This window comes from Lonchura striata, chromosome 22 (genome assembly GCF_050655825.1).
Source record: "Lonchura striata isolate lonStrDom1 chromosome 22, ASM5065582v1, whole genome shotgun sequence".
NCBI lineage: Eukaryota > Metazoa > Chordata > Aves > Passeriformes > Estrildidae > Lonchura > Lonchura striata.
The window spans coordinates 2,436,603-2,463,629 of NC_140724.1; the positions used below are offsets into that span (position 1 = coordinate 2,436,603).

At 49.8% G+C, this 27,027-nt stretch overlaps 1 protein-coding gene across 2 annotated transcripts in view; it reads right to left on the reverse strand.

Moving 5' to 3' along the window:
• Positions 1-25,692, reverse strand: part of UNC5D (unc-5 netrin receptor D) — a 110,483-nt gene extending 84,791 nt beyond the window's left edge. Inside the window, exon 1 of one of the 2 annotated variants that reach the window (XM_085559150.1) lies at positions 25,058-25,692. In XM_085559150.1, coding sequence (XP_085415276.1) covers positions 25,058-25,136 — 79 coding nt within the window. In that variant the 5' untranslated portion in view covers positions 25,137-25,692. The remainder of the gene's footprint in view (positions 1-25,057) is intronic. The other variant, XM_085559151.1, reaches the window with a different exon arrangement.
• Between the last annotated feature and the right edge of the window lie 1,335 nt (positions 25,693-27,027).

A 27,027-nucleotide genomic window follows, 5' to 3' on the forward strand; every position in this document is an offset into this window, starting at 1 on the left:
TAAGCAGCTCCCGTTCCCAGGGCTCAAATAAAAGCAGTTCTGTTCATGTTGCAGAGCTCTGCCTGTGGCACATTCCTGTCCCCACTTCCCCACGCTCATCCTTAAATTGAGGACCCCAAATTGGGGTTGGGAAGGACTCCAGGTGCTTCCAGGGCAGCAGGACCCCCCTGCCAGGCTCCAGGGAATGTCCAGGAGGGAGCCCTGAGCTGTGGGACAGCTTTGGAGTCCCAGCGCTTCCATCCTGAGCTCAACAACCCCCAGCACATGGAGAGAGGGCTCAGAACCATTCCAGAATGTTCCTGGATTCCTCCAGAAAGGCAGGAAGGGCCAAACCCTCCCAGGCTGAGCAGAGCATCCCTGTGTCCCCCCGAGCCCCAGCACAGCCTCCAGCACTGCCAGGAGCTCCCAGGGATCCTCCCCAGGGATCCTCCCCAGGGATCCTCCCCAGGGATCCTCCCCAGCTCCAGAGCTCCCCTGCCAGCCTTCCCCAAGCCCACGTCCACCTCTGCTTCCCCCACCCCTCACCAGGCTCATTTTGCATTAAAAAAAGGCAAAAGCAGCCCTGGGTGTCCTGGAGCCCCTGGCAGGCCCTGAGGGAAGAGATCCAGCTCCAGTTGTGATTTCCTGGCACAGCCCCAGTCCCCTGGCAGGACTTCCCGGGATCTGGGTGTTTGGGTGACCCCAGGAGTGTAAAAGTCCTCATTTCCAGCCCCACAGCCAAAGGAGGAGTCGGAGTGCGCAGGGTCGGCTTCCCAAGGCTGTTTATTTTCCCTTCTCCAGAACATTCTTTCTCTGCCCTGCTGAGCTCTGGCCAGCAGCTCGGCCATGGCATTCTGTCTGCCCCCAGGGGGTGTTTGCATTTTATACCAAAAACTGCCTGTGCCACGTTTACAATAACGTGCCAATATCTGTCATTGCTGTTGGGCAGTGTGTCTGTCCTTCAACCAACAGAAAAGTGTCACCAGCACAGCAAGGCATGGAGGGCAAGGAGAAGGAGAAGAAGGTCAGGACACGCCCAAATCCTCCATTTGAACCCCATTCTACAAACCCCAAAATTCTACTTTTCCACCCTGTGTTAACTCACCTACCACACTACTCAAACCCTTGTGGTTTGTAATTCCTCACACAGAGTTGGCAGCTTTTTCCACGGGCTAAAATGGAGCCCACAGGTGTTTGTGACTTGGTGCCAAGGTCTGCGAGCCCTGCCAGGGTTGGAGCCAGCCGGGGGGATGTGCTGGGCTCCACGGGACTGAGCCCGCAGGGGTGGCACTCCCGCCACCCGTGGGAGATGAGATCCCCGGCCCAGCCCCTGCCCATCCCCGGCTCTGGGACTCGGCAGCAGCGCTGCGGATTTGGGGTTCCACGCTGGAGTCCCCAAACCTGCAGGGGAGCAGCCAGAGGAGAAGCTCTGGGATCTGGTGCCAAAAGCTGAGCTGATTCGGTGTGAAAAGCTGAGCTGATTTGGTGTAAAAAGCTGAGCTGATTTCGTGTAACAAATTGAGCTGATTTGGTGTAAAAAGCTGATCTGGCTCCTGCCCCAGCCCTGCTGTGGGAGGTGGGTTTGGGGCTTTTCCAGCAGGATTTGCGCTCCCAGCCTCACTCCCGAAGTTTGCAGAATTCCAGCCCTGGCCAGGCCCCCCCTGCTCCATCCCCAGCAGACACAAAGCTCCTGGGGAATCCCTCACAGATGTTTTCCCTGCTCGTGGATTCTAAAAGAACACGACAGAGGAGTTGCCCCAATGCTGCACGGAAGATGCATCATAAATTAAAAATTAAAAAGTATTCAGCAGCTCCAGAAAGAGTTCAAGCCCATCTGTTACTGTAAATTACCTTTTGTTCCTTTATCTTAATGGAACCATATGCCAGGGGCTGGGAGCTGACAGCTGAGGGCTCCTCTCTGCCTGCCTCCTCTTTGGGATCCACAATTAACACCGAGCTTTAATCACCATCTCACGTTAATCACACTCTGTGCTGCCTGGCAGGGCAGGGGCAGAGGCCCTGGATGATCCCAAGGTGTGGTCAGGAAAATCTGCATTGCTTGCACTCCTTCCCTGCAGCTCCCCTCGCTCTGCTGGCTCACTGTCATTTATAACCAATAATTTCATTAATCGATATGATTTAAGTTCATTTGGCGTCCCTGAAGCTTCCATGACATCCCCCAGTGAAGCTGTGCTGGATTCCATGTGAGTGTTTTTAAATCCCTGGATTCTCAGGAGTATTTCTAAAGGACCTAAGATGCAATAAATAAAAATTCTCATTGGATAGGTGGGGAATCCCTTGCTTTGCTGGACCCACTGTCATGTATAACAAATAATTTCATGAATCCACAATGATTAAAATTCATTTGAAGCCTGTGAAGTTTCTGTGACATCCCCCAGTGAAGCTGTGCTGGATTTGTGGAGCTGCAGCAGCTCACCAGGACCACAGAGTGTTTTCCCAATGAACTGAGATGCAATAAATAAAATAAATAAATAAAAATTCCCATTGGATAGGTGGGGAATCCCTTGCTTTGCTGGCTCACTGTCATTTATAACAAATAATTTCATTAATTCACACGATTAAAGTTCATTTGGAGTCCCTGAAGTTTCTGTGACATCCCCCAGTGAAGCTGTGCTGGATTTGTGGAGCTCCAGCAGCTCAACAGGACCATGGAGTGTTTTTAAAGGACCTGAGATACAATAAATAAAATAAAGAAATAAAAATTCCCGTTGGATGGGCAGGAGCAGCCCTCACCTGACCCCCCTGAAGAGGCACAGGTGGGAAATCTCAGCCAGCACTGGCTGCAATGAGACAGAGTGAAAATTTAACAGGGTAGAAATCCATTTCGATTTAGGTGAAATGTGTCACTTTGAGCTTGCTAAACATGCTGCTTAGTCTGGTTAATATGCAGGCCTAGCAAAACTACCCCAGCTAAAGAGAAAGAATGCAAATTTCCACGCTAAAAGATAAAAGATAAGAAAGACTCCTCGGACCTTGAAACAGGAGTTCTTTCTGGACTTTCTGACAAAAACTGAGTACAACTGTAACTAGCTGTAAGTGCAATGTGAAATCAGCAGAATAAATATGCATGAACCTATTGTGAAATTCTATGCATATGGAAATTAGTAACGAAAATAAAAAAGAATTAAGAGTTCTCAGAGGTACACATGTCCATTAAAGGGCAATGAGTCCCGACATGCTGTAAATAAACATATCCATTCCGTACAAATCTTTATTAAAATTATAAAGTTTGATTGATCAAAGAGAGCAGGCTCTGCCCCAGCCACGCAAACTGCAACGTCCGGGCACAGCCAGGCTCCCAAGGAATTCCAGCATCCCCCTGATCCCAAGGAATTCCAGCATCCCCCTGATCCTCACTCCCAGAACCACACCCCAGGCTTGCCACAGCAGAAATAAAATTTAAAAAAAACTTCAGAAAGAAGCCCCAGGGGTCTGACAGTCTCGCTGTTTTGCTCATTTTCTGTTTAAAGTCCCACTCAGGAGCTCTTAGGAGACACAAAGATGGGCTTAGTCCAAACTGGCCCCCCGTTTTTCTCCTTGGGGATGAGCTTCAATCCTCGGAGTGTTAAAGCCTGGAAATGAGGGCTTGATAAGGACAGCAAAGCACATCTCCCTCCCCCTTAATCTCTCACCAGGGTTTATCTTGTCGCAGCCCTAGCCCCATCACAGGCTGCTGAAATCTGCTGGAATTGGGAAATGACTTTGTCCCTCGCTGTCCCCTGCCCACCCCGGCCAGCCAGCACCCCGGCCTGCTGCCAGTCATTATTCACCCTCAACATGTGACATTTCCCAGCCTTAACAGCACCAAAAATGTCCTGTTTCCAGTCATTATTCACCCTCAAAATGTGACATTTTCCAGCCTTAGCAGCACCAACAATAGTACAGGGGTTAAAAAAGTCAATTAATGCACAGCCACCCTCAAACCCAAACAAAAAAAATACCCAAACAGAAACCTCAAACACAAAACCCAGGATGAGGATTTACCCCAAAATCCAAGATGAGGATTTACCCCGAAACCCAGGATGAGGATCTATCCTAAAACCTGGGAGGAGGATTTACCCCAAAACCCAGGAGGAGGATTTACCCCAAAATCCAAGATAAGGATTTACCCCAAAAGCCAAGATTAGGATTTACCCTGAAACCCAGGATGATTTCTAGCAGTGGAATTTTCTCCAGGAAAATGGGAATGTGCCATGTTTGTAGTGAAATGTGGATGAAAATTAAATCTCACAATTCTAATAAAGATTTGTAGGGAATGGGTGTGTTTATTCACAGCGCTGTGGACGCATGTTGGGACTTACTGCCCTTTAATGGACATGTGTACCTCTGAGAATTTCCCATGTTTTTTTAATTACCCTTATAATTCCTATATGCATAGAATTTTACAATAGGTTCATGCATATTTATTCTGCTGATTTCACATTGCACTTACAGCTAGTTGCACTTGTACTCAGTTTTTGTTAGAAAGTATAGAAAGGACTCCTGGGTCACTTTGCCCTGTTTGTTTTAAAGTCTAAGGAGTCTTCCTTATTTCTTATATTTGAGTGTGGAAATTTGCATTCTTTCTCTTTAGCTGGGGTAGTTCTGCTAGGGCTGCAGTTACTACACTAAACAGCATATTTTGTAAGCTTAAAGTAGCACATTTTACCTAAATTTAAATGGATTTCTACCCGGTTAAATTTTCACTCTGTTTCAGTAGCCAGGCTGGGCACACTGGGAAGGGGAGCAGCCCTGCCCTGGCAGGGAAATAATCCCAAAAATTCGGATGTCCTGCCCAAAATCCCCTCTGGGAACACGCAGAGCTGCACCAGGCAGGAAGGGATGGCTGCATCACACCTCTCCCTTCATTAATAATAACAATTAACAATAACCTGCTTCTCCAGCAGGAAAGGATGGGAGGAAACGTGAAGGAGAACTCTGAGTGACCACCCTCGGCGTCACCTCCACCACAGAAATTATCAGCTCTGGCAGTTTTTGAAACATTTTACTATTAAATCCTGAAATACATTCAGAACACCAAATGACACCTCCACTAAAATGTGCTTTTCCAGCCCCTAGCCAAGTTTAAAAATAAACTTTGCATCTGTTAGCGTTCTATTTCTGCATAAAAGAGAGCAGAACAAATCCTTATAATTTTAAAGATAAAATACTCCACTGAAGATAATGCCACTGCACCGCTGCTGGATAACTTCACAGCAGCCACAGACTCCGCGTTGTAAACCCTTTTATGAGGCTTTAGTGCTTGGAAATGAAATTGTAAATGGGGAAGCGCAGATTGCTTTGATTTAGGAAATTGTTGCCATTAAAGAGTTTACAAAGAGCCCGGTGCTGTCCCCGAGGTGTCGGGGAAGAGCTTCCAACTCCTCCTGAAAATCATTGATATTCCAGGGCTGCTGCTCAGTGCAGCAGGAAAAATCCTGGGCAGTCCTGGCGGCCCAGGAGAGATTTCAGTGGGAAGGGAAGGAGAAAGAAGGAGAAGGAGAAGGAGAAGGAGAAGGAGAAGAAGGAGAAGGAGAAGGAGAAGGAGAAGGAGAAGGAGAAGGAGAAGGAGAAGGAGAAGGAGAAGGAGAAGGAGAAGGAGAAGGAGGAGGAGGAGGAGGAGGAGGAGGAGGAGGAGGAAGGAAAAGGCAAAAAAAGGGAAAAGGGAAAAGAAGGGAAAAGGGGAAATAAAGGGAAAAGGGGGGAAAAGGGAAAAGGGGGGAAAAGGGAAAAGGGGATATAAAGGGAAAAGGGGGGAAAAGGGAAAAGGGGGGAAAAGGGAAAAGGAAAAAAAGGGAAAAGGGAAAAAATGGAAAAGGGAAATGGGAAAAAATGGAAAAGGGAAATAAAGGGAAAAGGGGAAAATGGGAAAAGGGGAAAAAAGGTAAAAGGAAAAAAAGGGAAAAGGGGAAAAATGGAAAAGGGAAATAAAGAGAAAAGGGGGAAAAAGGGGAAAAGGGGGGAAAAGGTAAAAGGATAAAAAGGAAAAAGGGAAAAAAAGAAAAAAAAAAGGAAAAAATGAAAAAAGGAAAAAAGGAAAAGAAAAGCTTTGTTTGGAGCCCGTGGGTTACCGGGCTCTCCCAGGCAGTTCCCGAGTCCCTGCGCACATGGAATTATCCCTCTCAATTTGCTCTCTGCCTCTGGCCCGGACAATTGGCAGAGGGACAAAGGCAGGAGCAGACACTCAGAAATGAAGAGGCAGCGCCAAGTGCCCACTCCAGGACACAAAGCCAAGGGTTTAAATGAGCTGGAAATTGCTGCTTGCTGGGAAACTCCTGACCCAGGTAAGATAAATTCCTCCAGGATGCATTCAGCACTCCAAATGCATCAAATAACCCCAGCTGATCTGCTCTTGAAGTTGTTTTCCAGGCCGTTTCTCACGGGCTGCTGACCCGAGAATTCGCTTTTCAGTGGGGACAAAGGGGAGGGAAAAGCTCTGCAGCCACAGCAGAGCACCAAGCGAGGGCAAACGCCAGGGCAGGCAGAGACAGCAGTGAGAGAAATGCAAACGTGCGAGTATTTTCCAGAATGGCTCCAGAAAAATAAAGAAAATAGAAAATAAAACTAAATAAAACAAAATAAAATAAAATAAAATAAAATAAAATAAAATAAAATAATATAAAATATTTAAAAACCCAGCAAAATTGCGTCGGTGAGGAAACACAAAGCCAGCAGATCCCCCCAGGCTTTGCCAGGGGCAAACCCTGAGCAGGTGAGCTGGAAAACAAAGCTCCTGATCCCGCTGGAGCTCCTGGCAAGGAGACATCCCAAAGCCATCCAGGATTTCAGCAGTCTGGGGCAGCCCCAGCCCCCGGTTCTTTCCCTGCTCGGCTCCACTGGGAAACTCGGATCCCTGCCGGGTTTTGGGCAGAATTCCTGCCTGGACCGGTCCCCACCTTCCCAGCCCGGGCTGCCCCAGAATTCCGGCCCCATTTCACAGCAGCACCTCGGGAACAGCCAGGTCTGCACCTGGAGAGAAAGGGATCACCTGGACTTATGGATTTTGTGGATTTATGGAGCCAGTTTAGGGCCCTGAGCCTCCCCCTGCTGTCGCTATTGGACACGAAATGAGTACACAGAAGTTTGGTAAGTTCAAAAGAGAAAAATTTCCCGTTTTATTCCAACATCTGGTATTTATAGAGTTCCAAAGGTGACTGTGGATTGCAGGATGGAATTACCACCTCTCCAACCACACTGGTCCAAAGATCAATCAGTCATTTCTCTCCACCCACAGAGAAATATGTAAACTATTCTATTTATCCATGAAATTATGTGGAACCTCTGACTCTCAAATATGTAAACATGATCAGAAGGCTGAAGAAGTTTTATGAGAACTTTAAAACTTTCAAAAGAACTATAAAAGAAAACTTTAAAAAGAAAACAGTTTTAAAAATCGGGGCAACACCCCACCATTTTACAGACGCTGGATCTTCACGCTGACAGCAAATGCAACACTCAGCCATGCACGACTCCCAGAAAGCCTCTGGGATCCCAATCCTCTGCTGAGCCTCTCCTGGCTCGGGGTGGGACACAGAGATCCCACAGAGCCTCCGGAGCAGCAGCTCCAGTGGGGTGGTGGCTGTCACCCCGGCACCCCACAGTGACCCGGCTGCTGCCCCCCTCGCCAGTGTGGCAGGAGCGTCCTTCTCCCTCTCAGGAATTTCATAGAGGAGCACGGAGAAATGAAAGAGAAAACAATTTCTGTTTCTGCTCCTTGTTTTTCCCATGTGGAATGTGTGTGGAGAATGGTTTCCCTGGGGTGGTTGCTTGGTTGGATTCTGGTGAGGATTGTTTGAGCCTGATGGCCAACCCAATCCAACCCAATCCAATCCAATCCAATCCAATCCAATCCAATCCAATCCATAAATCCAATCCAATCCAATCCAACCCAATCCAATCCAATCCAACCCAACCCAAACCAATCCAACCCAACCCAACCCAACCCAATTCGATCCGATCCAGTCCAATCTAATCCAATCCAACCCGATCCAACCCAATCCAACCCAACCCAATACAACCCAATCCAATCCAATCCAATCCAATCCAATCCAATCCAATCCAATCCAATCCAATCCAATCCAATCCAATCCAATCCAATCCAATCCAATCCAATCCAATCCAATCCAATCCAACCCAATCCAATCCAATCCAATCCAATCCAACCCAACCCAACCCAATCCAATCCAATCCAATCCAACCCAATCCAATCCAATCCAATCCAATCCAACCCAATCCAACCCAATTCAATCCATAAATCCAATCCAACCCAACCCAACCCAATTCGATCCGATCCAGTCCAATCTAATCCAATCCAACCCGATCCAACCCGATCCAACCCAATCCAACCCAATACAACCCAATACAACCCAATACAACCCAATACAACCCAATCCAATCCAATCCAATCCAATCCAATCCAATCCAATCCAATCCAATCCAATCCAACCCAATCCAACCCAATCCAACCCAACTCAATCCAATCCAATCCAATCCAATCCAATCCAATCCAACCCAACCCAACCCAACCCAACCCAACCCAATCCAACCCAACCCAATCCAATCCAATCCAATGCAATCCAACCCAACCCAACCCAACCCAACCCAATCCAATCCAACCCAACCCAACCCAACCCAACCCAATCCAATCCAATCCAATCCAATCCAACCCACCTGGGGCTGGACTCTCAGAGAGGGTCACGAGTTGTGAGGAGTTAGATACGGTAGTTAGAAAAAGTAGATTTGCAGTTTCAGTATCTGCTTTAAATAGTATATTAATGTATTTTATCATAGTTATAATAAAGAAATCCTTCAGCCTTCTGGAGTCAGACTCAGCATTCCTTCCCACCCATCATCATTTCCTTCACCTGCACTCACAATGCCCCCCCACCCCCCAGGGGGAACGGGGAAAATGCACTTTGGGGTCCCCCCTCGCTCCTCCAGCCCTGCTGCTCTTTTATTTTGCTTTTTTTTTGAGAATTTTAAAGTTTTTTAATACGTTTTTATACTTTTTGATATTTATATATTTTAACTGAGGTTTTTCCACATATTGTTTATGTAAATAATAGTTGGTTTGCTTTTTTTTTATTGTGGGTGGAGAAAATGGATAGATTGTTAGTTTGACTAGTGTGGTTGGAGAGGTAGTAGTTTTACTTTCCAATCTTTTGTTATTTTTAGTATTGTATATGGAGTCCAAATGTTACACTGTGACATGAAATAACTCACAGAAGCAGGCTAGATGAACAAGGAAAGAAAAAGAACTTTAAAAAGTAAAGTTTATTTTCTGACTCCACAGAATGTACATACAATAGCAAATATATATATATACTATATATAATTAGCAAATATATATATATTTGCTATTTAACATATATATTATATATACAATAGCAAAAGTGACAGTGGGTTGGAGGATGGAGTTGTCACCTCTCCAACCTCATTGGTCAAACCAACAGCCCATCAATTCTCTCCTCCCACAAAGACGAATGCAAAACAATCATTATTTACATGAACAGTGTGTGAAAAAACTCAGTTGAAATACGTAAATATCAGAAGATACAGGAATTTTTAGAACTTTACAGCTCTCAAAATAACAAACACAGAGCTTCTCAGAGCCCAGCCTGGGATGCTCCAGGGAAATCCACGCCGGGTTACAAACACAAACCCCCCACCAGGAATTTTCTATCAGCAAATTCTTTCCCACCGACTCTGGAATTTCTGCCTTGTTTGATCCTTTAATATTAAAGATGCTTTTGTGCCTCGAAGGTGTAAAATCAAGGACTTTGTTTCCAGGCTTCTGGCAAAGCCTCCCTGCCAGAGCCCTGATCCAGGGGTTCAGAGCAGGAGGAAACATCAGTGCTGCAAGGAGGTTGTTATTTTTTTTAATATCACCATCCATTAACAGAGCTCTGAGACCTAAATATTGATTGCCTTTTGACATGTTATTGATGAAACCACTGTTTTATGCAATTTATTCCCACAGACTTTATTCAACTTTAAATTAAGCACAATGATTATATCAATTATTTAAAATGGAATTATTAGTTAAATTACAAGCAGCGGCAATTTAAATGGTTATGAATAAATAACAATTTAGGAGGTCAACAAGTGTTTTAATTGGTTTTAATTTGTACGTGCCAAATATCCTCTCAGAGTAATGAGAAGAAAATGGATCCAGATCCAGAGGTGAATTTTCAGGCCTGATGTTACCAGGGCAGCTTTTCACTGCTCTAATACTGCCCAGACCCAATCTCATCTTGAATTAAATAATTGGCTCCTGGTACAGATAAAAGGGGCCTGGACAAGCACTCGATTTTCCTTTTTATCTTCTTTGAGGACAATAATTTATTCTGCATTCAGAGCTGTGTTCATCCCCCTCCTTCCTCCCACAGCATCACTGTGATGGAGAGACAGAGAGAAAAAATAACAACAGAACCAGAGCAGGCCAGAGCAGCCGCAGGAACTGGGATTTCCAGGGCTGAGCCCTGGCAGGTTTTGCTCCCTCTGACCAGCAGTAATTGCCCTGCTCTGGCCCAGCAGCTTTAACCTGAAAATCACCTGGGCCAGGGCTGGGACTGGTGTGTGCAGAGGCTTTCTGTGCCCCAGTGTGTGCAGTGTTGCAGGAGAAATTGGTTTAGTCTAAGGTTATATAAGAAAAGTCTAATTAAAACCACTCTATCATTTCCTCTCACCTAAAATTACTTCTTTTAACATCTCAAGTCTCAAACTATCTCTTTTGTCTTTCAAATTAAAAAAAAAAGTAGTATTTTATAAAACTTTTTTTTCTCAAAAAAAGTCTTAAACTCCCAAAACAACTAAAATCCCACAACAAACTTTCAAACTCCCACAACTAAACACCTACCTCCCCCCGACCTCTATCTTTTCCACGACATACTACCAACACATAATATCAAATTTCTAAATAAAACAAGCTCTCCCTTTCTCTCTCTCCCTCTTAAAAAAAAAAACCTGCCTAAAACATCTCAGAATTTCTCCACCCTTCTATCTTATAAAAGAGCCTCTATCCTACTTTAACCACAAACCACACAACTTCCCCTCGCCCACCCAGCCTGTGGCTGGGCAAGAGAGATCGACGCTTTTCACTAACCAAGTCAAAGACCACCCTGGGTCAGGGGTGGCTCCGTGTGCTGGAAAAGTCTCTCCTCCAACTCGAGCTCCCAAAGAAAGGCTCAGCAGTCCCTGTTGTTGGTCTCAAGGCAGTTTATTGCAAGTTATCTCAAAGATTTTCTCCTGGAGCTGCTGTGGTTTGCTCAGAGCTCAGGCAGAGGCACACACACACCCTGACATCCTCTCTGACCCCGACTGCTTCTTCTCCCCCCGCCCAGGGCTGCTGCTGTCTTTTATATGTACATTACGTGTGACATGGTTACAGTTTTCCCCAATGCCTATTACCTATATTAAATGGTGATTTTCTATCTTTTATATGTACATTACGTGTGACATGGTTACAGTTTTCCCCAATGCCTATTACCTATATTAAAAGGTGATTTTCTATCTTTTATATGGTACATTACGTGTTACATGTTTACAGTTTTTCCCAATGCCTATTCCCTATATTAAATGGTGATTTTCTATCTTTTATATGTACATTACATGTTACATGTTTACAGTTTTTCCCCAATGCCTATTACCTATATTAAATGGTGCTTTTCTACTCTAAACCAATCTGTGAGTGCCAACATCACCAAGAACATGGAGGTGAGGAAGGAGAAAGAGGGAGGACAGGGCAGGCCCAAATCCCAAATCCATCTTAAACCCTCTGACCCCCGTGCACAAAACCAAAACCCCCTGTACAGCACTCAGAAATTCTTCCCTCTACTTTGTGACCACTTCTACTCTAATATCTAAACTTTTGTGACTTCTTGTTCTTCCTGCAAGGTTGGTAACTCATTCCATGGCTCAAACCCAAAATCACAGCTGTTTGCAGCTGCCTGCCAGGGTCTCAAATGCTTCTGACCTGGGCCCAAAACATCCAAAAATGTCTGAGGGACATTTGAAGTTCCCACATAACCAGAACAGGGCTAGTGTACCCCTGGAAATATCCAATACCTTCAATAATCACTCCAAACATCAGTATCCATATCTAACTGCTAATTAATTTAACTCTATTTTCCTTACAAAATTCACTTCCCTATCAAACCACAACACTCAGCAAAGGGAGATTTTATGGACACAAAATCCACCCCTGCTACAGCTTCTGTTGGTAACTCAAGCACTCAGCCTGCCCCTGCCCGAGGAAAATATCGCCATAAATCACCAAATTCCCATTTCCTGCACATTTTACTGCCAGAGCTCCCCAGGAGCTGCCTGGGCTCCTCAGGACACCTTCCAGGTTAAATAAAGAGCGAAGAAATAGAGAGCTTGCAGAAATGCAGCGTGGCCACCAGGACCCATAAAACATTTTAACTGAACACTCATTTAAACACAACCTTTGGCACTCCCAGCTCACTGAAACACGGCTGGAAAGGCAGATTTATCCCAGGCTCAGATTTACCTGGTTCACATCCATCCAGGGAAGCCTCCTGCCTGCTCAAAGTTTTTAAAACCAGACCCAAACCCGCTGAATTTCAGCCCAAAGCTTCAATGTTCCTTTTGCACCCATGAGCCAAAGCCAAAGGTGGCTTTTTGTTGCACTGATTAACTTTAGGGATTATCTGAAAATGCCACTTGAAAAGAGGAGGGGAAAAGCCATGAATGGGGGAAAAAATGGGAGTTAAAGAAGGGGGAAAGGGAACACAGCACAGGAGCTGTGGCAGTTCCATCCCCAGAATGTCCAAGGTGCTCCTGGAGGGCTGGAAGGACACTTCAATTGGAGCTGGACAGCAAAGAAAACACCTCAAAAATCAGCCTGGAAGGAAAACCTCCAGGAGCAGAAAAAGCAGAAAGGAGCGAATATTCCTAAACCAAAGGCCTGGGGAGGCAGAGGGGGCAGAGAGGGAGATCCAGACAAAAAATAAACCTGGAAAAGCCTCCCCAGCATGGAGAGTCACTGCTATCACACCAAAAATGTCATCTCAAAGCCCCAAAGACAGCAGGGAAACAGCAGCAAAGCAGCACCTGCGACACAATCCTGGGACAGAAACACAAATAAAGGGGGAAAAGGCAAAATTCCAAGTGGGTTTTTCTCGCCCCTGCAGAAGGTTCCCGGGCTGTGCCCGTGGGTTTCACCATGCCAGTCATGGGGAACTGGAATTACTGCCAGCTGCAGGGCGCTGGGAGGATTTTTATTTCTGATTGTTTGTTCTGAATGGGTTTTTGTGAAAAATGCGTATTTTATGATTGGCACTTCACAAATATTACAATGAATATTGTACGTGCAATGTTAGAAAGTTATGCTCTATTAATTCTCTTAAGTGGTGTGTTAAACATAGTTTTAGGTTACAACATAATGTTAAAATAGAAACTGTGATGTAAGATATTTTTTACTAGCTCAAGAAAGGGATGAGATAATCAAGAAACTCTTTGCACAGAGATAACAGCGACAGGACACCTAAAGAGTCACAGCTCCTTATCAGAACAGACAAACATCCTTCCACCTCCTCTCTGGCCTTATACAACCACCAGGATTAAGGGGAAGAAGTTGACAAAAACCAGAAAAAATCTTAATTTGCAAGGAATTTATGCACCATGCATGACATACATGAATATGCAACAGGCTGTTGATTTTAAGAGTAATTCCTTTATTCACAAGGCGTGGTTTTGGCAGCTCAGTGCCCAAAAACATCCGGAATCCAAAATTCTTTGCTTTTTATTATCTCGCAGTGCCCTAATCCTCATTGTCCAAATTTTTATTGCTCTAATTTTATTATTATTTTTACAACTATTTCATTACTAATAAACTCTTAAGATTAAAAAACAAACAAACAAACCAACAAGTGATTGGTGTTTTTCACAGTTTTTGCAGATTCTGAGCACAGGAGCTGCTTCAGAGGGTTTTGGGCACTGAGGCACTGAAGAGTTCCCAGCCTGTGCTGGACCCTGGGGTGCTGCAGAGCCTGTGGTGACATTTGTGACATTTGTGACATTGGTGACATTTGTGACATTTGTGACATTTGTGACATTTGTGACATTTCCAAGTGGCAGCAGTGCCGGAGTGAGACAGAGTGAAAATTTAACAGGGTCCAAATCCATTTGGATTGAGGTGGAATGTGCCGCTCTGAGCTTGCTGGCACAGGTAAAATATGCTGTTTAGTCTGGTAACTCTGCAGCACCGTAAAACTGCCCCAGCTGAGGAGAAATAATGCGAATTTCCAAGCTGAAGAGATCAGAGATAAGAAAGATTCCTCGGACCTTGAACCAGACAGGGCAGGGTGACCCAGGAGTTCTTTCTGGACTTCATGACAAAAACTGGGTACAAGTGTAACTAGCTGTAAGCTAACCAGAAATCAGCAGAATGAATATGCATGAACCTATTGTGAATCTCTATGCATATGTAAATTGTAAGGGGTAATAAAAAAGGATCGGGAGCCCTCAGGGGCGCACATGTCCTTTGAAGGAGAACGATCCCCACATGTGTCCAGCGCTGTAATAAACATACCGTCCCTACAAATCTTTATAGAAATTATAGTTTTGGTTTTTATCCGCGTTTCACTCAGCAGGCACGGCACAGGGACAGTGACAATCATGTCACATTAGGCAGCCTGGGGTTTGTGCCAGCCCGGCGAGGGGGTGCAGGGCAGAGGTTGTGGCTGATGAAATGCACTGACAGCAGTAATCCAGCGGAAAAAAACTCCACTCACATGCAATTAAATCACTTTTAAAGGGAAAAAAAAAACCCACCCAGCAGGACAATGCTCTGTGAGCAAACTCCTCTGGAATTCTCTGTCCTCCCTGGAGCCCTACCAGGGGGAAAATCCTGTTTGTACCTCAGAGATCCAGCCCTGAACCTGTCCCTGCCACCCCCCCGGGCACTCAGGGGGGAACTCAGCACGGATGTTCCCAAAGATTTCATTTTAAAAATGAAAAAAACCACCAAAAACTTCCCTGTGCTGCTCAGACCCTGCTTGTCCCGAGCACAGAGCCTCCAACCCATCCCAGGTTCCCTTTGCTGGGATTTTTCCTGCCAGAATTCCCTGTTCCAGAGTCCCTGGTTTTGGGGTTTTTTCCTGTCTGGATTTCCTGTTCTAGAATCCCTAGTTTTAGGGGGTTTTTCCGCCACATTTTCCTGATCCATAGTACCTGGTTTTGGGTTTTTCCTGCTGGGTTTTCCTGTTTCAGAATCTCTGGTTTTGGGTTTTTCTTGCCAGACTTTCCTGTTCCAGAGTCCCTGGTTTGGGGTATTTTCCTGCCAGATTTTCCTGTTCCAGAGTCCCCGTTTTTGGGTTTCCCCTGCAGTTTATCCTGCTCCAGAGTCTCTGTTTTTGGATTTTCCTGATGGGCTTATCCTGTTCCAGAGTCCCTGGTTTGGGGTTTTCCTGATGGGTTTATCCTGTTCCAAAGTCCATGTTTTTGGGATTTTCTTGATGGGTTTATCCTGTTCCAGAGTCCCTGTTTGTTGGGATTTTTCCTGCAGTTTATCCTGTTACAGAATCTCTGTTTTTGGGTATTTTCCTGCCAGATTTTCCTGTTCCAGAGTCCCCGTTTTTGGGTTTTCCTGGAGTTTATCCTGCTCCAGAGTCCCTGGGTTTGGGGTTTTCCTGATGGGTTTATCCTGTTCCAGAGTCCTTGTTTTTGAGTTTTCCTGCAGTTTATCCTGTTTTGGGGATTTTCTTGCAGTCTATCCTGTTCCAGAGTCTCTGGTTTTTTTGGTTTTTCCTGTCAGATTTTCCTGTTCCAGAGTCCCTGTTTGTTGGGATTTTTCCTGCAGTTTATCCTGTTCCAGAGTCGCTGTTTTTGGGTTCTCCTGCAGTTTATCCTGTTCCAGAGTCCCTGCAGGATTTGCTGCCCGCCCCAGGAGGGTTCTGGGGAGCCTTTGAGGGTCTCATGCTGAGGGGGAAGTCACACCCAGGGTCCTTTGCCCCCAGGTTTCCTCATTCCTGGGGCTGTGGCCAGGAATTCTTCTCCCCAAGGAGTGGGAATTTGAGCGGCGGGGCGTTGGTGGTCACAAACCCCAACCACTCACCCAGCTCCCCCAAATCCTCACTCCCATTTCAGCACGGGGTGGGTCCTGCACACACACAGCCTGGACAGGAAATCTGATTTTAGGGCCCTCCGAAGAGCTTTGGGAAGAGGCAGCTCCACCAGGAACAGGGCATGGAATAACCCCAAAAACATTCCCGATGTTTCCCCACATCCCCACAGTTCTGTCCCTGCAGGAATTCAGAGCACTGGGCGCTCTCACCTGCTGGGGTGGGTGTCCTGGCTGTGAGACCAGCATGGATTCCATTTGCCATCTGCTGGAGGTGGGGCAGGTTCCTTGTCTCTCCCAAGAACAATGTCTCCCTGGGGAGAGATCTTCTGTCCATGGCCATTAATGACTCCCTGCATGGCTGGGAAAGTTCCGTCAGCCCATGGGGAGATGCTCCGCCCAGAGGGAGGAGCCAAGCATTCCCACCTGCAGAAAATCAGCATTTTTGGGACACCAGGGCAGCCCTTGGCTGGATCCCCAGAGGAGCAGCTTCTTCCCCGCTGGATCCCCAGAGGAAGACCAGGCCCAGCTCCTCCATCCCCAGACTCCAGAGAAAACTCCACCCTTCTCCAGATCCCCGCTCCAGCAGCATTCCATCTGCCCCTCCAGAGGAGCAGCCACCATTTCACTGGACTGTTCCCAACACCCTGACTGCTCAGGGTGGCAGGGCTCTGACTCCAGCACTAGTTGTGTTTGTACTAATTGCATTTTTTTTTTAAATTTCATTTTTCTCCTAGTAAAGAACTGTTATTCCCATTCCCATATCTTTGCCTGAGAGCCTTTTAATTTTGAAATTGTGTTAATTCGGAGGGAGGGGGTTTACCTTTTCCATTTCACAGGAGGCTCTTGCCTTCCTTCACAGACTCCTGTCTTTTCCAACCAAGACAGTGGGAAAGGAAGAGCTCTGCTCACCCCAAAGCTTCTGGGTTTGGTTGTTTTTCCCCCCAAAAGCATGAAATTAAATTTCTAGGGCTAATTAAAGAGAAGGTGGTGGGGTTTAGGTGCCTGGGCAGGCCCTGCCAGCATTGAGTGTGTTAATTGTCTGCGCTGAGAGCCCACAAATCCACCCTGCAGTCATTCAGCTGATGGAAGGAACCTGCAGCAGGCTGGATTTATTTATTTATTATTCTGAGGGTGTGTGAACAAAGAAAACCCCGAGCTCCAGCACCTCCAGGTGAAGCAGCACTATTGTGCCAATTATCTAAAGCCTAATTAACCACAGAGGATTCCTGTCTGTGCAGCATTCTGGAAATAAAAATCTGCTTTCCATCTGGGGATAACCAAACCTCCACTCCCAAGGTCTGACCTGTGCCTGCAGCTCGGGGCAGGGAAGGGAGGGAAACAGGGATGCAAATCTCTGGGAAGGGAAGAAAATACGAACACAAATGCCTGGGAAGGGAGAAAAATAGGAACACAAATCCCTGCAATTCAGCATTTCCACTGCAAATTGAGTGGGAAGAGTCCATGGCTCTATTTGTTGCGTTAATCCCCAGTTTTAGATAAAATTCTGCTCAAATGCTCCCAAAAAGTCCCTTTTGTTCCCAGCTGAGCCCGTGGCATCGGCAGCTCTCCAGGACTAATTGGCTCTCACCAACGCTGTCGCAGAAAAGCCTCTGCCACCCTCAGCCCCAACTTCAGCAGGGTTTAAAAAATTAGTAAATAGGCCTGAGGAGTCACATGCTGCAGCTGTAATTGAGCAGAGGCTATTTCTGCTCTTTAATTTTAATGCAATTTAAGATATTCAACTAAAGCTGGTCCCTTGGAGATGCCCCGCACCATCCCAGCCCCTCGGTCTGCAGGAGAACCAGGGGAGGCTGGGCCAAGGCTTGATTGTTTAAAAATCCTCATTTAGGGTTTGAGCCATTTTACCTTCCTGCACACAGATTAAGTTATTAGGAAATTAATGAAAATCGACTGCAGGAAGGCTGGATTTTATTCCTGGGGGCTGCAGAAGTCGTTGTCACCCCTGGGAGCATCGAAGGCAATCTCTGCTGAGGCTGGGCAGTTTTCCCTGCATTTCCCAGGATTTTGGGGCTTTGTGAAGCAGACCCCACTGAAATGCAGGAATATCCTCTACTTTTGGGGGTTGACAAACACCAGCACCCCACAGCTTTCCTGGAGCTGTGCAAGGGATTGGTTGTTTGGAAAACGAGGGGAATCCTTCAGCTCATCCTCTGCCTTCCCTGTTTCAGCTCCGGGGATATCGGCCATACAATTGATTTTATTTTGTTTTGTTCCAAGTGCTGCCCACTTACAGACGTTGCCTGATTTGGGGCTATTTAAATAAAGGGCTGAAACGAACTCCCAACAACCTGCAGAGCCCAGTACCTCCCACATCCCGAACCCCCCAAAAGGATCAGGGGGTGTTTTATCCCCAGCCACACCTAGAGCTGCTACCCAGGAGGGGGAAATATTTCAATAATCACATTTTAGGGGGTCAGAAGCTTTTCTTTTTCTCCCTCATCTCTCAAACACCAAAATCCTTCCCCCAAAAAATCGGGGTGAGGAGAGCAGAGGCTGAATGAGCCCAGGAAAATGGGGATTGGGAATGGAACTGGTGCTTCTGGAGGGGGAATTGAGCCTTTCCCAAGCAATCTGCCACCCCCAGCCCCCTTTTATTCCACCCCCAGCCCAGCTCTGGCTGGAGGGTGCCTCCCAGAGGGGCTCAGCCCTAAATCCAGCGTTTTCCAGGCAGGATGAGCTCCCTGAGCTCCGGGGATTTCCCAGGGCTCAGCCCCAGCCCAGGTGTGCTGATAAAACACCACCGAGGCAGACTGGGGGGCTCCAGGCTCAACAAGAGCTTCCTGAAAAGACAAAGAATATCCTCTGGAGCTCCTTTCCCCGAGCAGGCAGCCAGGAGGTCTGTGCTCCTGGAAAGCAGGAATTGGAGCGCTCAGGGCTGAGGGGGAGCAGCTCTGGGGTTTGATGTGCCAGGGCCAGGCTGGCACAGACAAAAGCCTGATGGCAGCACCCCCGGTGAAAGAAGATTATTTCCATGGAAGCTTATTTTCCCACAGTCACAACTAGCCATGGAATTATTCCTAACTTGGGATGGTCTATGTCACAATTCTTCTGCTTTAATTATTAATAAATAATACATAATAAATAATACATAATAAATAACACATAATAAATAACACATAATAAATAATACATAATAAATGCTGTTGACATTTTTTTCCTATTTGGATTGGAATCCATTGGCCCACGCCAAATGACCAAAGTCTGTAATATATGAGCCCTTGCCCAAGAGCAGGAGGGAGTAAAGATCAGCAAAGTCCTGACACTAGCTGAGGATTTTAAGAGCTTCCAGAAGTACAAAGGAAAACATTCAAACTTTGAAGAGGATGCCAAAACATTTATCCCTGCCTATTGGGAGGGGGCAGAGGTCCTGACCTCAAATGTAGGGACAGTAAACAAAACACCCTGACTAGGGGATTAAAAGATTGGTGCCAGAGGAATTTCCAGTGCACACCTTATGTGCACACTTGTAGCAACCTTCAGGGCTTCACAAGAAGTTAGAGGGGGAAAAAAGGAGGAAAAAGGGGAAGGGACTCTGGCCACCTCCAGTGTGGGATTAATCCTGGCAAAATGTGATTTATCTTGGGCCCTCTGGGGCTGAGATAAACAAAACAGAACAAAAGGCATGTTGGGCCTGTTTACTAAAAAAAATAAAAAATAAAAAGGTAAAATTAAAAAAGCCCAAACAAACAACCAAAAAAACCACCAAAAAATCAAAAAAAAACCCAAAAAAACCCAACCAAACAAAAATCCACCACCACCACCACCAACAAAAAAAAATCCCCCAAAAAACCCCCCAAAAATCCCGAAAAAAACCAAAAAAAAAACCCCAAAAACCCCCAAAACATCCCCAAAAAATCCCCCAAAAAACAAACAAAAAAAAACCCAAACCAAAACAAAAAAAACCCCAAACCAATAATTCCAAGCAGTTGCTGTGTAATTTTACAGAGGAGAAAAAGTCTTTGCAGAATAATCAGGTCTTAAAGGAATGTCACAACGATAATCCTGCCAAATGCTGCTGCCCAGACGTCTGCAGCCTCAGCGGGAGCACGAGGGGCCGAGGCTGCCCCAGCTCAGGGAACATTTGCCCTCAGAAACCATCCTCAGGTTTCAGCTTTGCTGCTTCTCTGTCCTGTGCTGCTCTGGGGCAATGCTGAGCTTCGTGCTGGGCGTGAGCACGTTCTCTTCAACAGAGCAGCTCCTGGCGGGAGGAAACGATCCCAGCTCAGAGCAGGGACAGGCCTCACAAGCTCCAGCCCCCCAAAAATATAAACAAAGGTGAAGTGGAGAGAGAAAAACAAGGATGGAACTTCATAGCCTAAAGCTGGAATTGGACAATTAACTCCAATATGCAAGTGGACCTGAATTTGTAAAAGTGACTGTGACTGGCTGTGCAAAACTACCTACAGCAAAATAAAAACCTCAAAAATTCATTAGCGATGATGATGTCAAAGTGTAATTAAGCGTAATTCCCTGCGTGGAAATTCCTAGAAGTATTTGGCACTGAACAATGTTGGGAAAGCCACTGGACTTAATAAAAGTTTCTTAATAAAGAACATTTCTGAGTGGTTCAAAGGGCCTCGAAAGGCTGGGTGGGCAGGGGAAGGTGACGGAAACCTTCATCACCTTTGTGCAGGTGAATTCCAGGTGTTCAGGCTCCTCCCTGGCACCTCTGCACCCCTGCCTGCCCCAAAAAGCGATTTATTGGAGGGAGCGGATGGGACACGAGCCCTGCACAGCACTGCTGCCCCGAGCCACACGTGGCACAGCCAGAGCAGTAAAAGTATAAATAGAAAATGAAGCATTTCAGTGTTTGAGGCAGATGAATGTGACCATCTGCTCCAGCAGCATCCCAAAGCCTCTGGAACAGCAGCCTCTGGTGTCAGCATCCTGCTCCTTCCCCCGCCTGCACCTTCAACAGCAGCAGGGCTAAAAATACAGAAAAGACACAGCCGGGCCCTGGGGCCTCCTCTGATCTCTGGTTTTCCATCTTAGCATAAATCACGTTATTTGTGCTCGGAACACAGCCCAGAAAAATGGAACACAAGGGTCGGTGCTGTGAGCCAGGCCAAACTGCTCTGAGCCAGGCCAAAGTGCCCAAAATCAGACCAAAGTGCTCTGAGCCAGACCAAAGTGCTCTGAGCCAGGCCAAAGTGCCCAAAATCAGACCAAACTGCCCTGAGCCAGACCAAAGTGCCCAAAATCAGACCAAACTGCTCTGAGCCAGGCCAAACTGCTCTGAGCCAGGCCAAAGTGCCCAAAATCAGACCAAAGTGCCCTGAGCCAGACCAAAATGCCCAAAGCCAGACCAAAGTGCCCTGAGCCAGACCAAAGTGCTCTGAGCCAGACCAAAGTGCTCTGAGCCAGGCCAAAGTGCCCAAAATCAGACCAAACTGCTCTGAGCCAGACCAAAGTGCCCTGAGCCAGACCAAAGTGCCCAAAGCCAGACCAAAGTGCCCTGAGCCAGACCAAAGTGCCCTGAGCCAGACCAAAGTGCCCAAAGCCAGACCAAAATGCCCTGAGCCAGACCAGATATTCCTGCCCAAAGGCAGGCCTGGCCACTTTCTCTCTGAATCTCTCCCAGATTCTGTTGCAGCACGTCAAACCCAGCCATGAACTCAGCAGAGCAAACACAGGGCAGCACAGAGCCCCGGCACGGTAATTCCAAACCACGCGCCCCTGCCCACCCAGCTTTGCCATCCTGCCGTGGCCCCCAGACTGCCCGTGGTGCTCAGAAAATGATCCTTGTCCCAAACCCAAAAAGGACAGCAAAGCTCCAGCACCTGCAGCACACCTGGGCCACCCTGCGAGGTGGGAATTGGCCCCACAGTGCAGCTCCTAAACACCAAGGGAAGGGAGCTCATTCCCTGGGAAGTTTAAATAACGGGAAAAAATTAAATTAAATTAAATAATATAAATATTGACGGGGAAACCCACACGAGGCACTGCAGGGGAGTGGGAGGACAGCTGGGAGCAGAGCGTGTGGTTGTTATTTTAATGAGCACTTCGCCCAACTAGACCAAAATACAGAATTTCCTGCATGGAGCAGCTCAGGCAGAGCCAGGAGAGGTCCCAGCAGCACCCAGCTCCTGCCTGGATTTATGTTTATCCCGTGCCAAGCCCAAGGCTGGGTTATCAATAGCCCAGCCGGGCTATTGGAGAGCAGATAAACCAGTCCAGGGACTGCATTGATTACCCTGTAGTGTTATTGATATTATTATTGATACCTGAGCCCTCAGCCAGGGCTGGCACAGCAGAAATGTCCCACCCAGAGCTGCTGAACGTCCCCAAACTGCCCAAAACCTGCCCCTGGAGAAGAACTGGGCACAGCCAAGCAGCAGCAGCAGCCCCTGGCGTGGCCCTGGTGGCTCCTGCCCTGCCCCGGGGCAGAATCCCAAATCCCCTTTAGGATGGAGTGGTGGGGGCTCATCCATTCCCATCATTAAATGCAGGACAAAAGGGCCGATCTGGGCCCCCCGGCCCTGCCTCACCCCCACAGCAGCAGAAGTTGCTGTTTTTGTTGCTGTTTTCACCCAAATCCAGCCTTGTTTCCCCGGAGCCTTCTTTGTCCTGCTGGACAGCACCGCTGTGAGCACGCAGCTCTGACCAGCAGAGATCACAGCTTCTCACGGCCAAAAAAAAAATATAAAAATAAAGCAATGAAAAACTCTCCCCAAAGCCACAGGAACGCTCGGAGATCTCTGCCCACAGGGTCACCCCGCTCCTTCCCGAGCAGGAAACCCCCAGGCGATGCTCGTTTGGCACCAAACACGCCCGGACCGCTGTGATCTGACACAGCTCGGGCTGCACGGAATGAACGCTCGGGTTCACAGACATCTCCCTTCAGAGATCGGCAAAATGAGTTTGGAGGCAGCGCTGAGGTAAGAAATATTAGTGACTCTCTCCTCCAGTTACCAGCCCGTCAGGGTAATTTTTTCCTGTAAAAGCACAAGCCCAGGGCTATCCATGTATATTCATTCCAGCAGATTTCAAACGCAGTGCCAGGGGTTTCTACAACCGTTCCATTTGTCTTTAATCCCCGCTCAGAACAGAAATCTGAGCACAATCTGTCTCTGAGGCAGCTTTGAGACAACTTCATAAACCAAAACCTCACAGCTCCGGGCTTGGAGCTGAGCTTCAACCGCTTCAGCCAGAGCTGCCAATGACCTCCAGGCAGCACCGCCACCAAACTGCCCAAAAATCACTGCTCTGCCTCACAGCCGTGCCCAAAACCCTGTCCCAGCCCAGAATCCCAAACGTCCAACACGGCACATTTTGATTAAAGAGCTGGAATTCGTTAATTGGCAGCACCAGAAGAATCTTCCAGCCCTGTGGTCTGAAATTCCAGCTCCTGACCGCACTTCCCCCAGAGCAAGAGCTGCCAGAGGCTCCCAGGTGTGAGCACCGAAGGCACCGAGCAGCCCCATCACTGATTTAGGCACACGGTTCCCTCTGCAGGCACCGATGCTTCTCGATCTAATTATAATGAAAACCAAGAATCATTATTTTCAATTCTACTCTCGTCATTTATTTCACTGCCCTCTAAACTGGTGGGGCTCTGCGGGTTGGTTGGGGTTTTTTTTCTTCCCCCAAACGGGCAGATTTTGTCTGTTCCACAGAACCCCGGAGCCGTAATTCAGGGAGAGGTCCGGGCAGGTGGCGCGGCCAGGGAGGCTCCAGCACCTGCGGCCAGCTGGCACAAGCCCGTGGCTACCCGAGGATGATCTCCCCTACAGAGAGCAGAGCCAGAAATCCCATCCGGAGGGGAATGGGAGCGCAGACACGACGGGCGTGCGAGGGGAGAGCTCCACTGGTGAGGAGCCTGTGAGGAGCCGCGAAGTCTCACCGCTCCGCTGTGCGGGAGTGCTGAACATCGCAGAGCCCCAGCACGGAGCTGCTCACCGCAGCTTCCTCCGAACGGGAGGACAGAGCCCCGCCGCACATCCCCGCACTTCCAGCCCCGGGAGGAGCCCAGCCAGCCCCGCCGAGGCTGCGGGAGCGCGGGCGGGGAGGGCTGGTGACATCCTCTGGCTGGGTGCCCTGAGGAGGTGACCGTCCTCCAGTGATTTACCAGGGAAAAGTTCAATAAAATCACCCAAAAAAAGGGATCCGGAGCATCTCCACGAGCCTGGCACACGGGAAACGGATCCACCCGCGTGTGCGCATCGGCCGGAGGCACCCGGGGGATGAGACCGCGCTGCCCGCGGGGTCCCTGAGCCTCCCGGAGCCCGTCCCGGGACAGCCCGAGCGGTGTCCGGGCCCGGAGCCAGACCCAGACCCAGACCCAGAGCCAGAGGCGGACCCGGCTCCGCGGGCTGCCCGCGGCTGCTGCACCGCCCAGCGCGGAGCGCTCCGTGCGCGGAGCCGCAGCCCGCGGGGATGCGCTGCGCCCCAAGGACCCGAACGGCCGGGACCAGGGCCGGGACAGGGCCGGGACACGGCCAGGACCATCCCGGGACACGGCCAGGACCATCCCCGGACCACCCCGGCACCCCCAGCGCAGCCCGGCGCCGTCGGCTCCGGTCCCCACGGCGGTGCGGGTGTTTCTCCGGGAGATGGGATGTGGATGTTTCCTCGGGAGGTGGGATGTGGATGTGTCTGCGGGAGGTAGGATGCGGGTGTTTCTCCCGGCGCTGGGATAGCGGATGTTTTTCCCGGCGCTGGGATGCGGGATTTCTCCCGGAGGTGGGATGCAGGTTTTGCTCCCGGCGCTGGGATAGCGGATGTTTTTCCCGGCGCTGGGATGCGGGATTTCTCCCGGAGGTGGGATGCGGGATTTGCTCCCGGAGGTGGGATGCGGGATTTGCTCCCGGCGCTGGGATAGCGGATGTTTTTCCCGGCGGGTCCCCGCCATCTCCCCGCGTCTCGCCTCTCCCGCTCCGCCATCCTCCGGTGCTCGCCCCGCCGCGGAGCAACCGGTGGGACCCCCGCGCCCACAGCCGCCCCGGGGAGGGCAGGACGAGCCCCGCTTACCTCGCAGCGCGGCCGTCCAGCTGCACAGCCCCAGCAGCAGCAGCAGCCGCCGGTGCAGGCGCGGGGCTCCTCCGCCCATGCTGAGCCCGCAGAGCCGGGGATGGAGCCGGGGAGAGCCCGGGATACAGAGCCCGGGGATGGAGCCGGGGATGGAGCCCGGGATGCGGAGCCGGGGATGGAGCCCGGATACAGAGCCGGGGATAGAGCCGGGGAGAGCCGGGGATGGAGCCCGGGATGCGGAGCCGGGGATGGAGCCCCGGGGTTGGAGCCCCGGGATATGAAGGCGCGGGATGCGGAGCCCCGGGATGCGGAGCCCCGGGATGCGGAGCCCCGGGATGCGGAGCCCCGGGATGCGGAGCGCCGGGATGCGGAGCGCCGGGATGCGGAGCGCCGGGATGCGGAGCCCCGGGATGCGGAGCCGAGCTCCAGCCTGAGGATCAGCCGGGGTTCTGGCTGTTTGTGCGGGGGTTGCCCGCTCCCGTCCCCGCGCAGTCTCGCTGTCGGGCTCCCGGGGACGCGGCGCTCCGGGGCCGCGGTGCGGGCTCCGCTCCCCGCTCCGGCCGCCGCCGACTCCGGGGCCGCGGCGCGCGCCCGCATCACTAATGAGCCGCCCCTCCCCCACAGCCAATTAGGGGCGCGCGGGGCGGGGCCGGCGGCGCGCGCAGGTGGGGGGGGATGGGGACACGGGAGACCCCCCCCCAAACCCTCCCCCCCAAAAGTGCGGTGAGGGAGGGGCGCCCAGGTGAGCGGGGACACGCCCAGGTGAGCGGGATGGAGTCATGCCCAGGTGAGCGGGGACACGCCCAGGTGAGCCGGGACACACCCAGGTGAGATGGGACACGCCCAGGTGAGATGGGACACACCCAGGTGAGCGGGATGGGGACATGCCCAGGTGAGCTGGGACACGCCCAGGTGAGCGGGATGGGGTCACACCCAGGTGAGCCGGGACACACCCAGGTGTGCGGGATGAGGACATGCCCAGGTGAGCCGGGACACGCCCAGGTGAGAGGGATGGGGTCATGCCCAGGTGAGATGGGACACGCCCAGGTGGGCGGGGACACGCCCAGGTGAGAGGGATGGGGACACGCCCAGGTGAAATGGGACACGCCCAGGTGAGTGGGATGGGGACATGCCCAGGTGAGCTGGGACACGCCCAGGTGTGCGGGATGGGGTCACGCCCAGGTGCTCGGGATGGGGACCCCCCCCAGGTGAGCCGGGACACACCCAGGTGTGCGGGATGGGGACATGCCCAGGTGAAATGGAACACGCCCAGGTGAGCTGGGACATGCCCAGGTGAGCGGGATGGGGACATGCCCAGGTGAAATGGAACATGCCCAGGTGAGCTGGGACACGCCCAGGTGTGCGGGATGGGGACACGCCCAGGGCCCGCCCCACACTGCCCCCACCCCGGGGTGCGGGACCCCCAGCCCCGGCCCGGGAGAGCCGCTGGCAGCAGCCCCAAGGCTTCCCCCGCAGCCCCGAGGCCAGGCTGTGACACCCAAGAGTGGCCCTGCGCCCTCCCCAGATTGTGCCACCCTTTAAACTCACACGTTCAGGCCCAAACCCCTAAAAACACATCCCCGTGCCCAGGAACAGGATGAAAAAGCCGCCCAAGCCCACCCGCCCTGTTCTGGGCTGTTGTTATCAATATTGCAGGGGGCTGTGATCTAAAATTCTCTTTCTTGCCCGCAGCAGCAGTTTCCCTTCCCCGGCTAATTGCACATCGATATTTTTATCACACGCCTGATCAGGACACACCTCAAAGGTCCAAGGCCAGAACCTCCTGGCTCTGCCCGAGTGCAAACACGGCCGCTCTGCCCGGATAAATCCCACCAGGGAGAGGTCGGGAAGCAGAGGCAGCACCTGGAGGAGAGGGCACGGCTGGAGGAGGAATTGTGGCCGGAAAGAACCGCAGCTCTGCCAGGCTCTGTCCTGGGATCCAGCCAGGGCACAGGATTTGGGGAATTTGT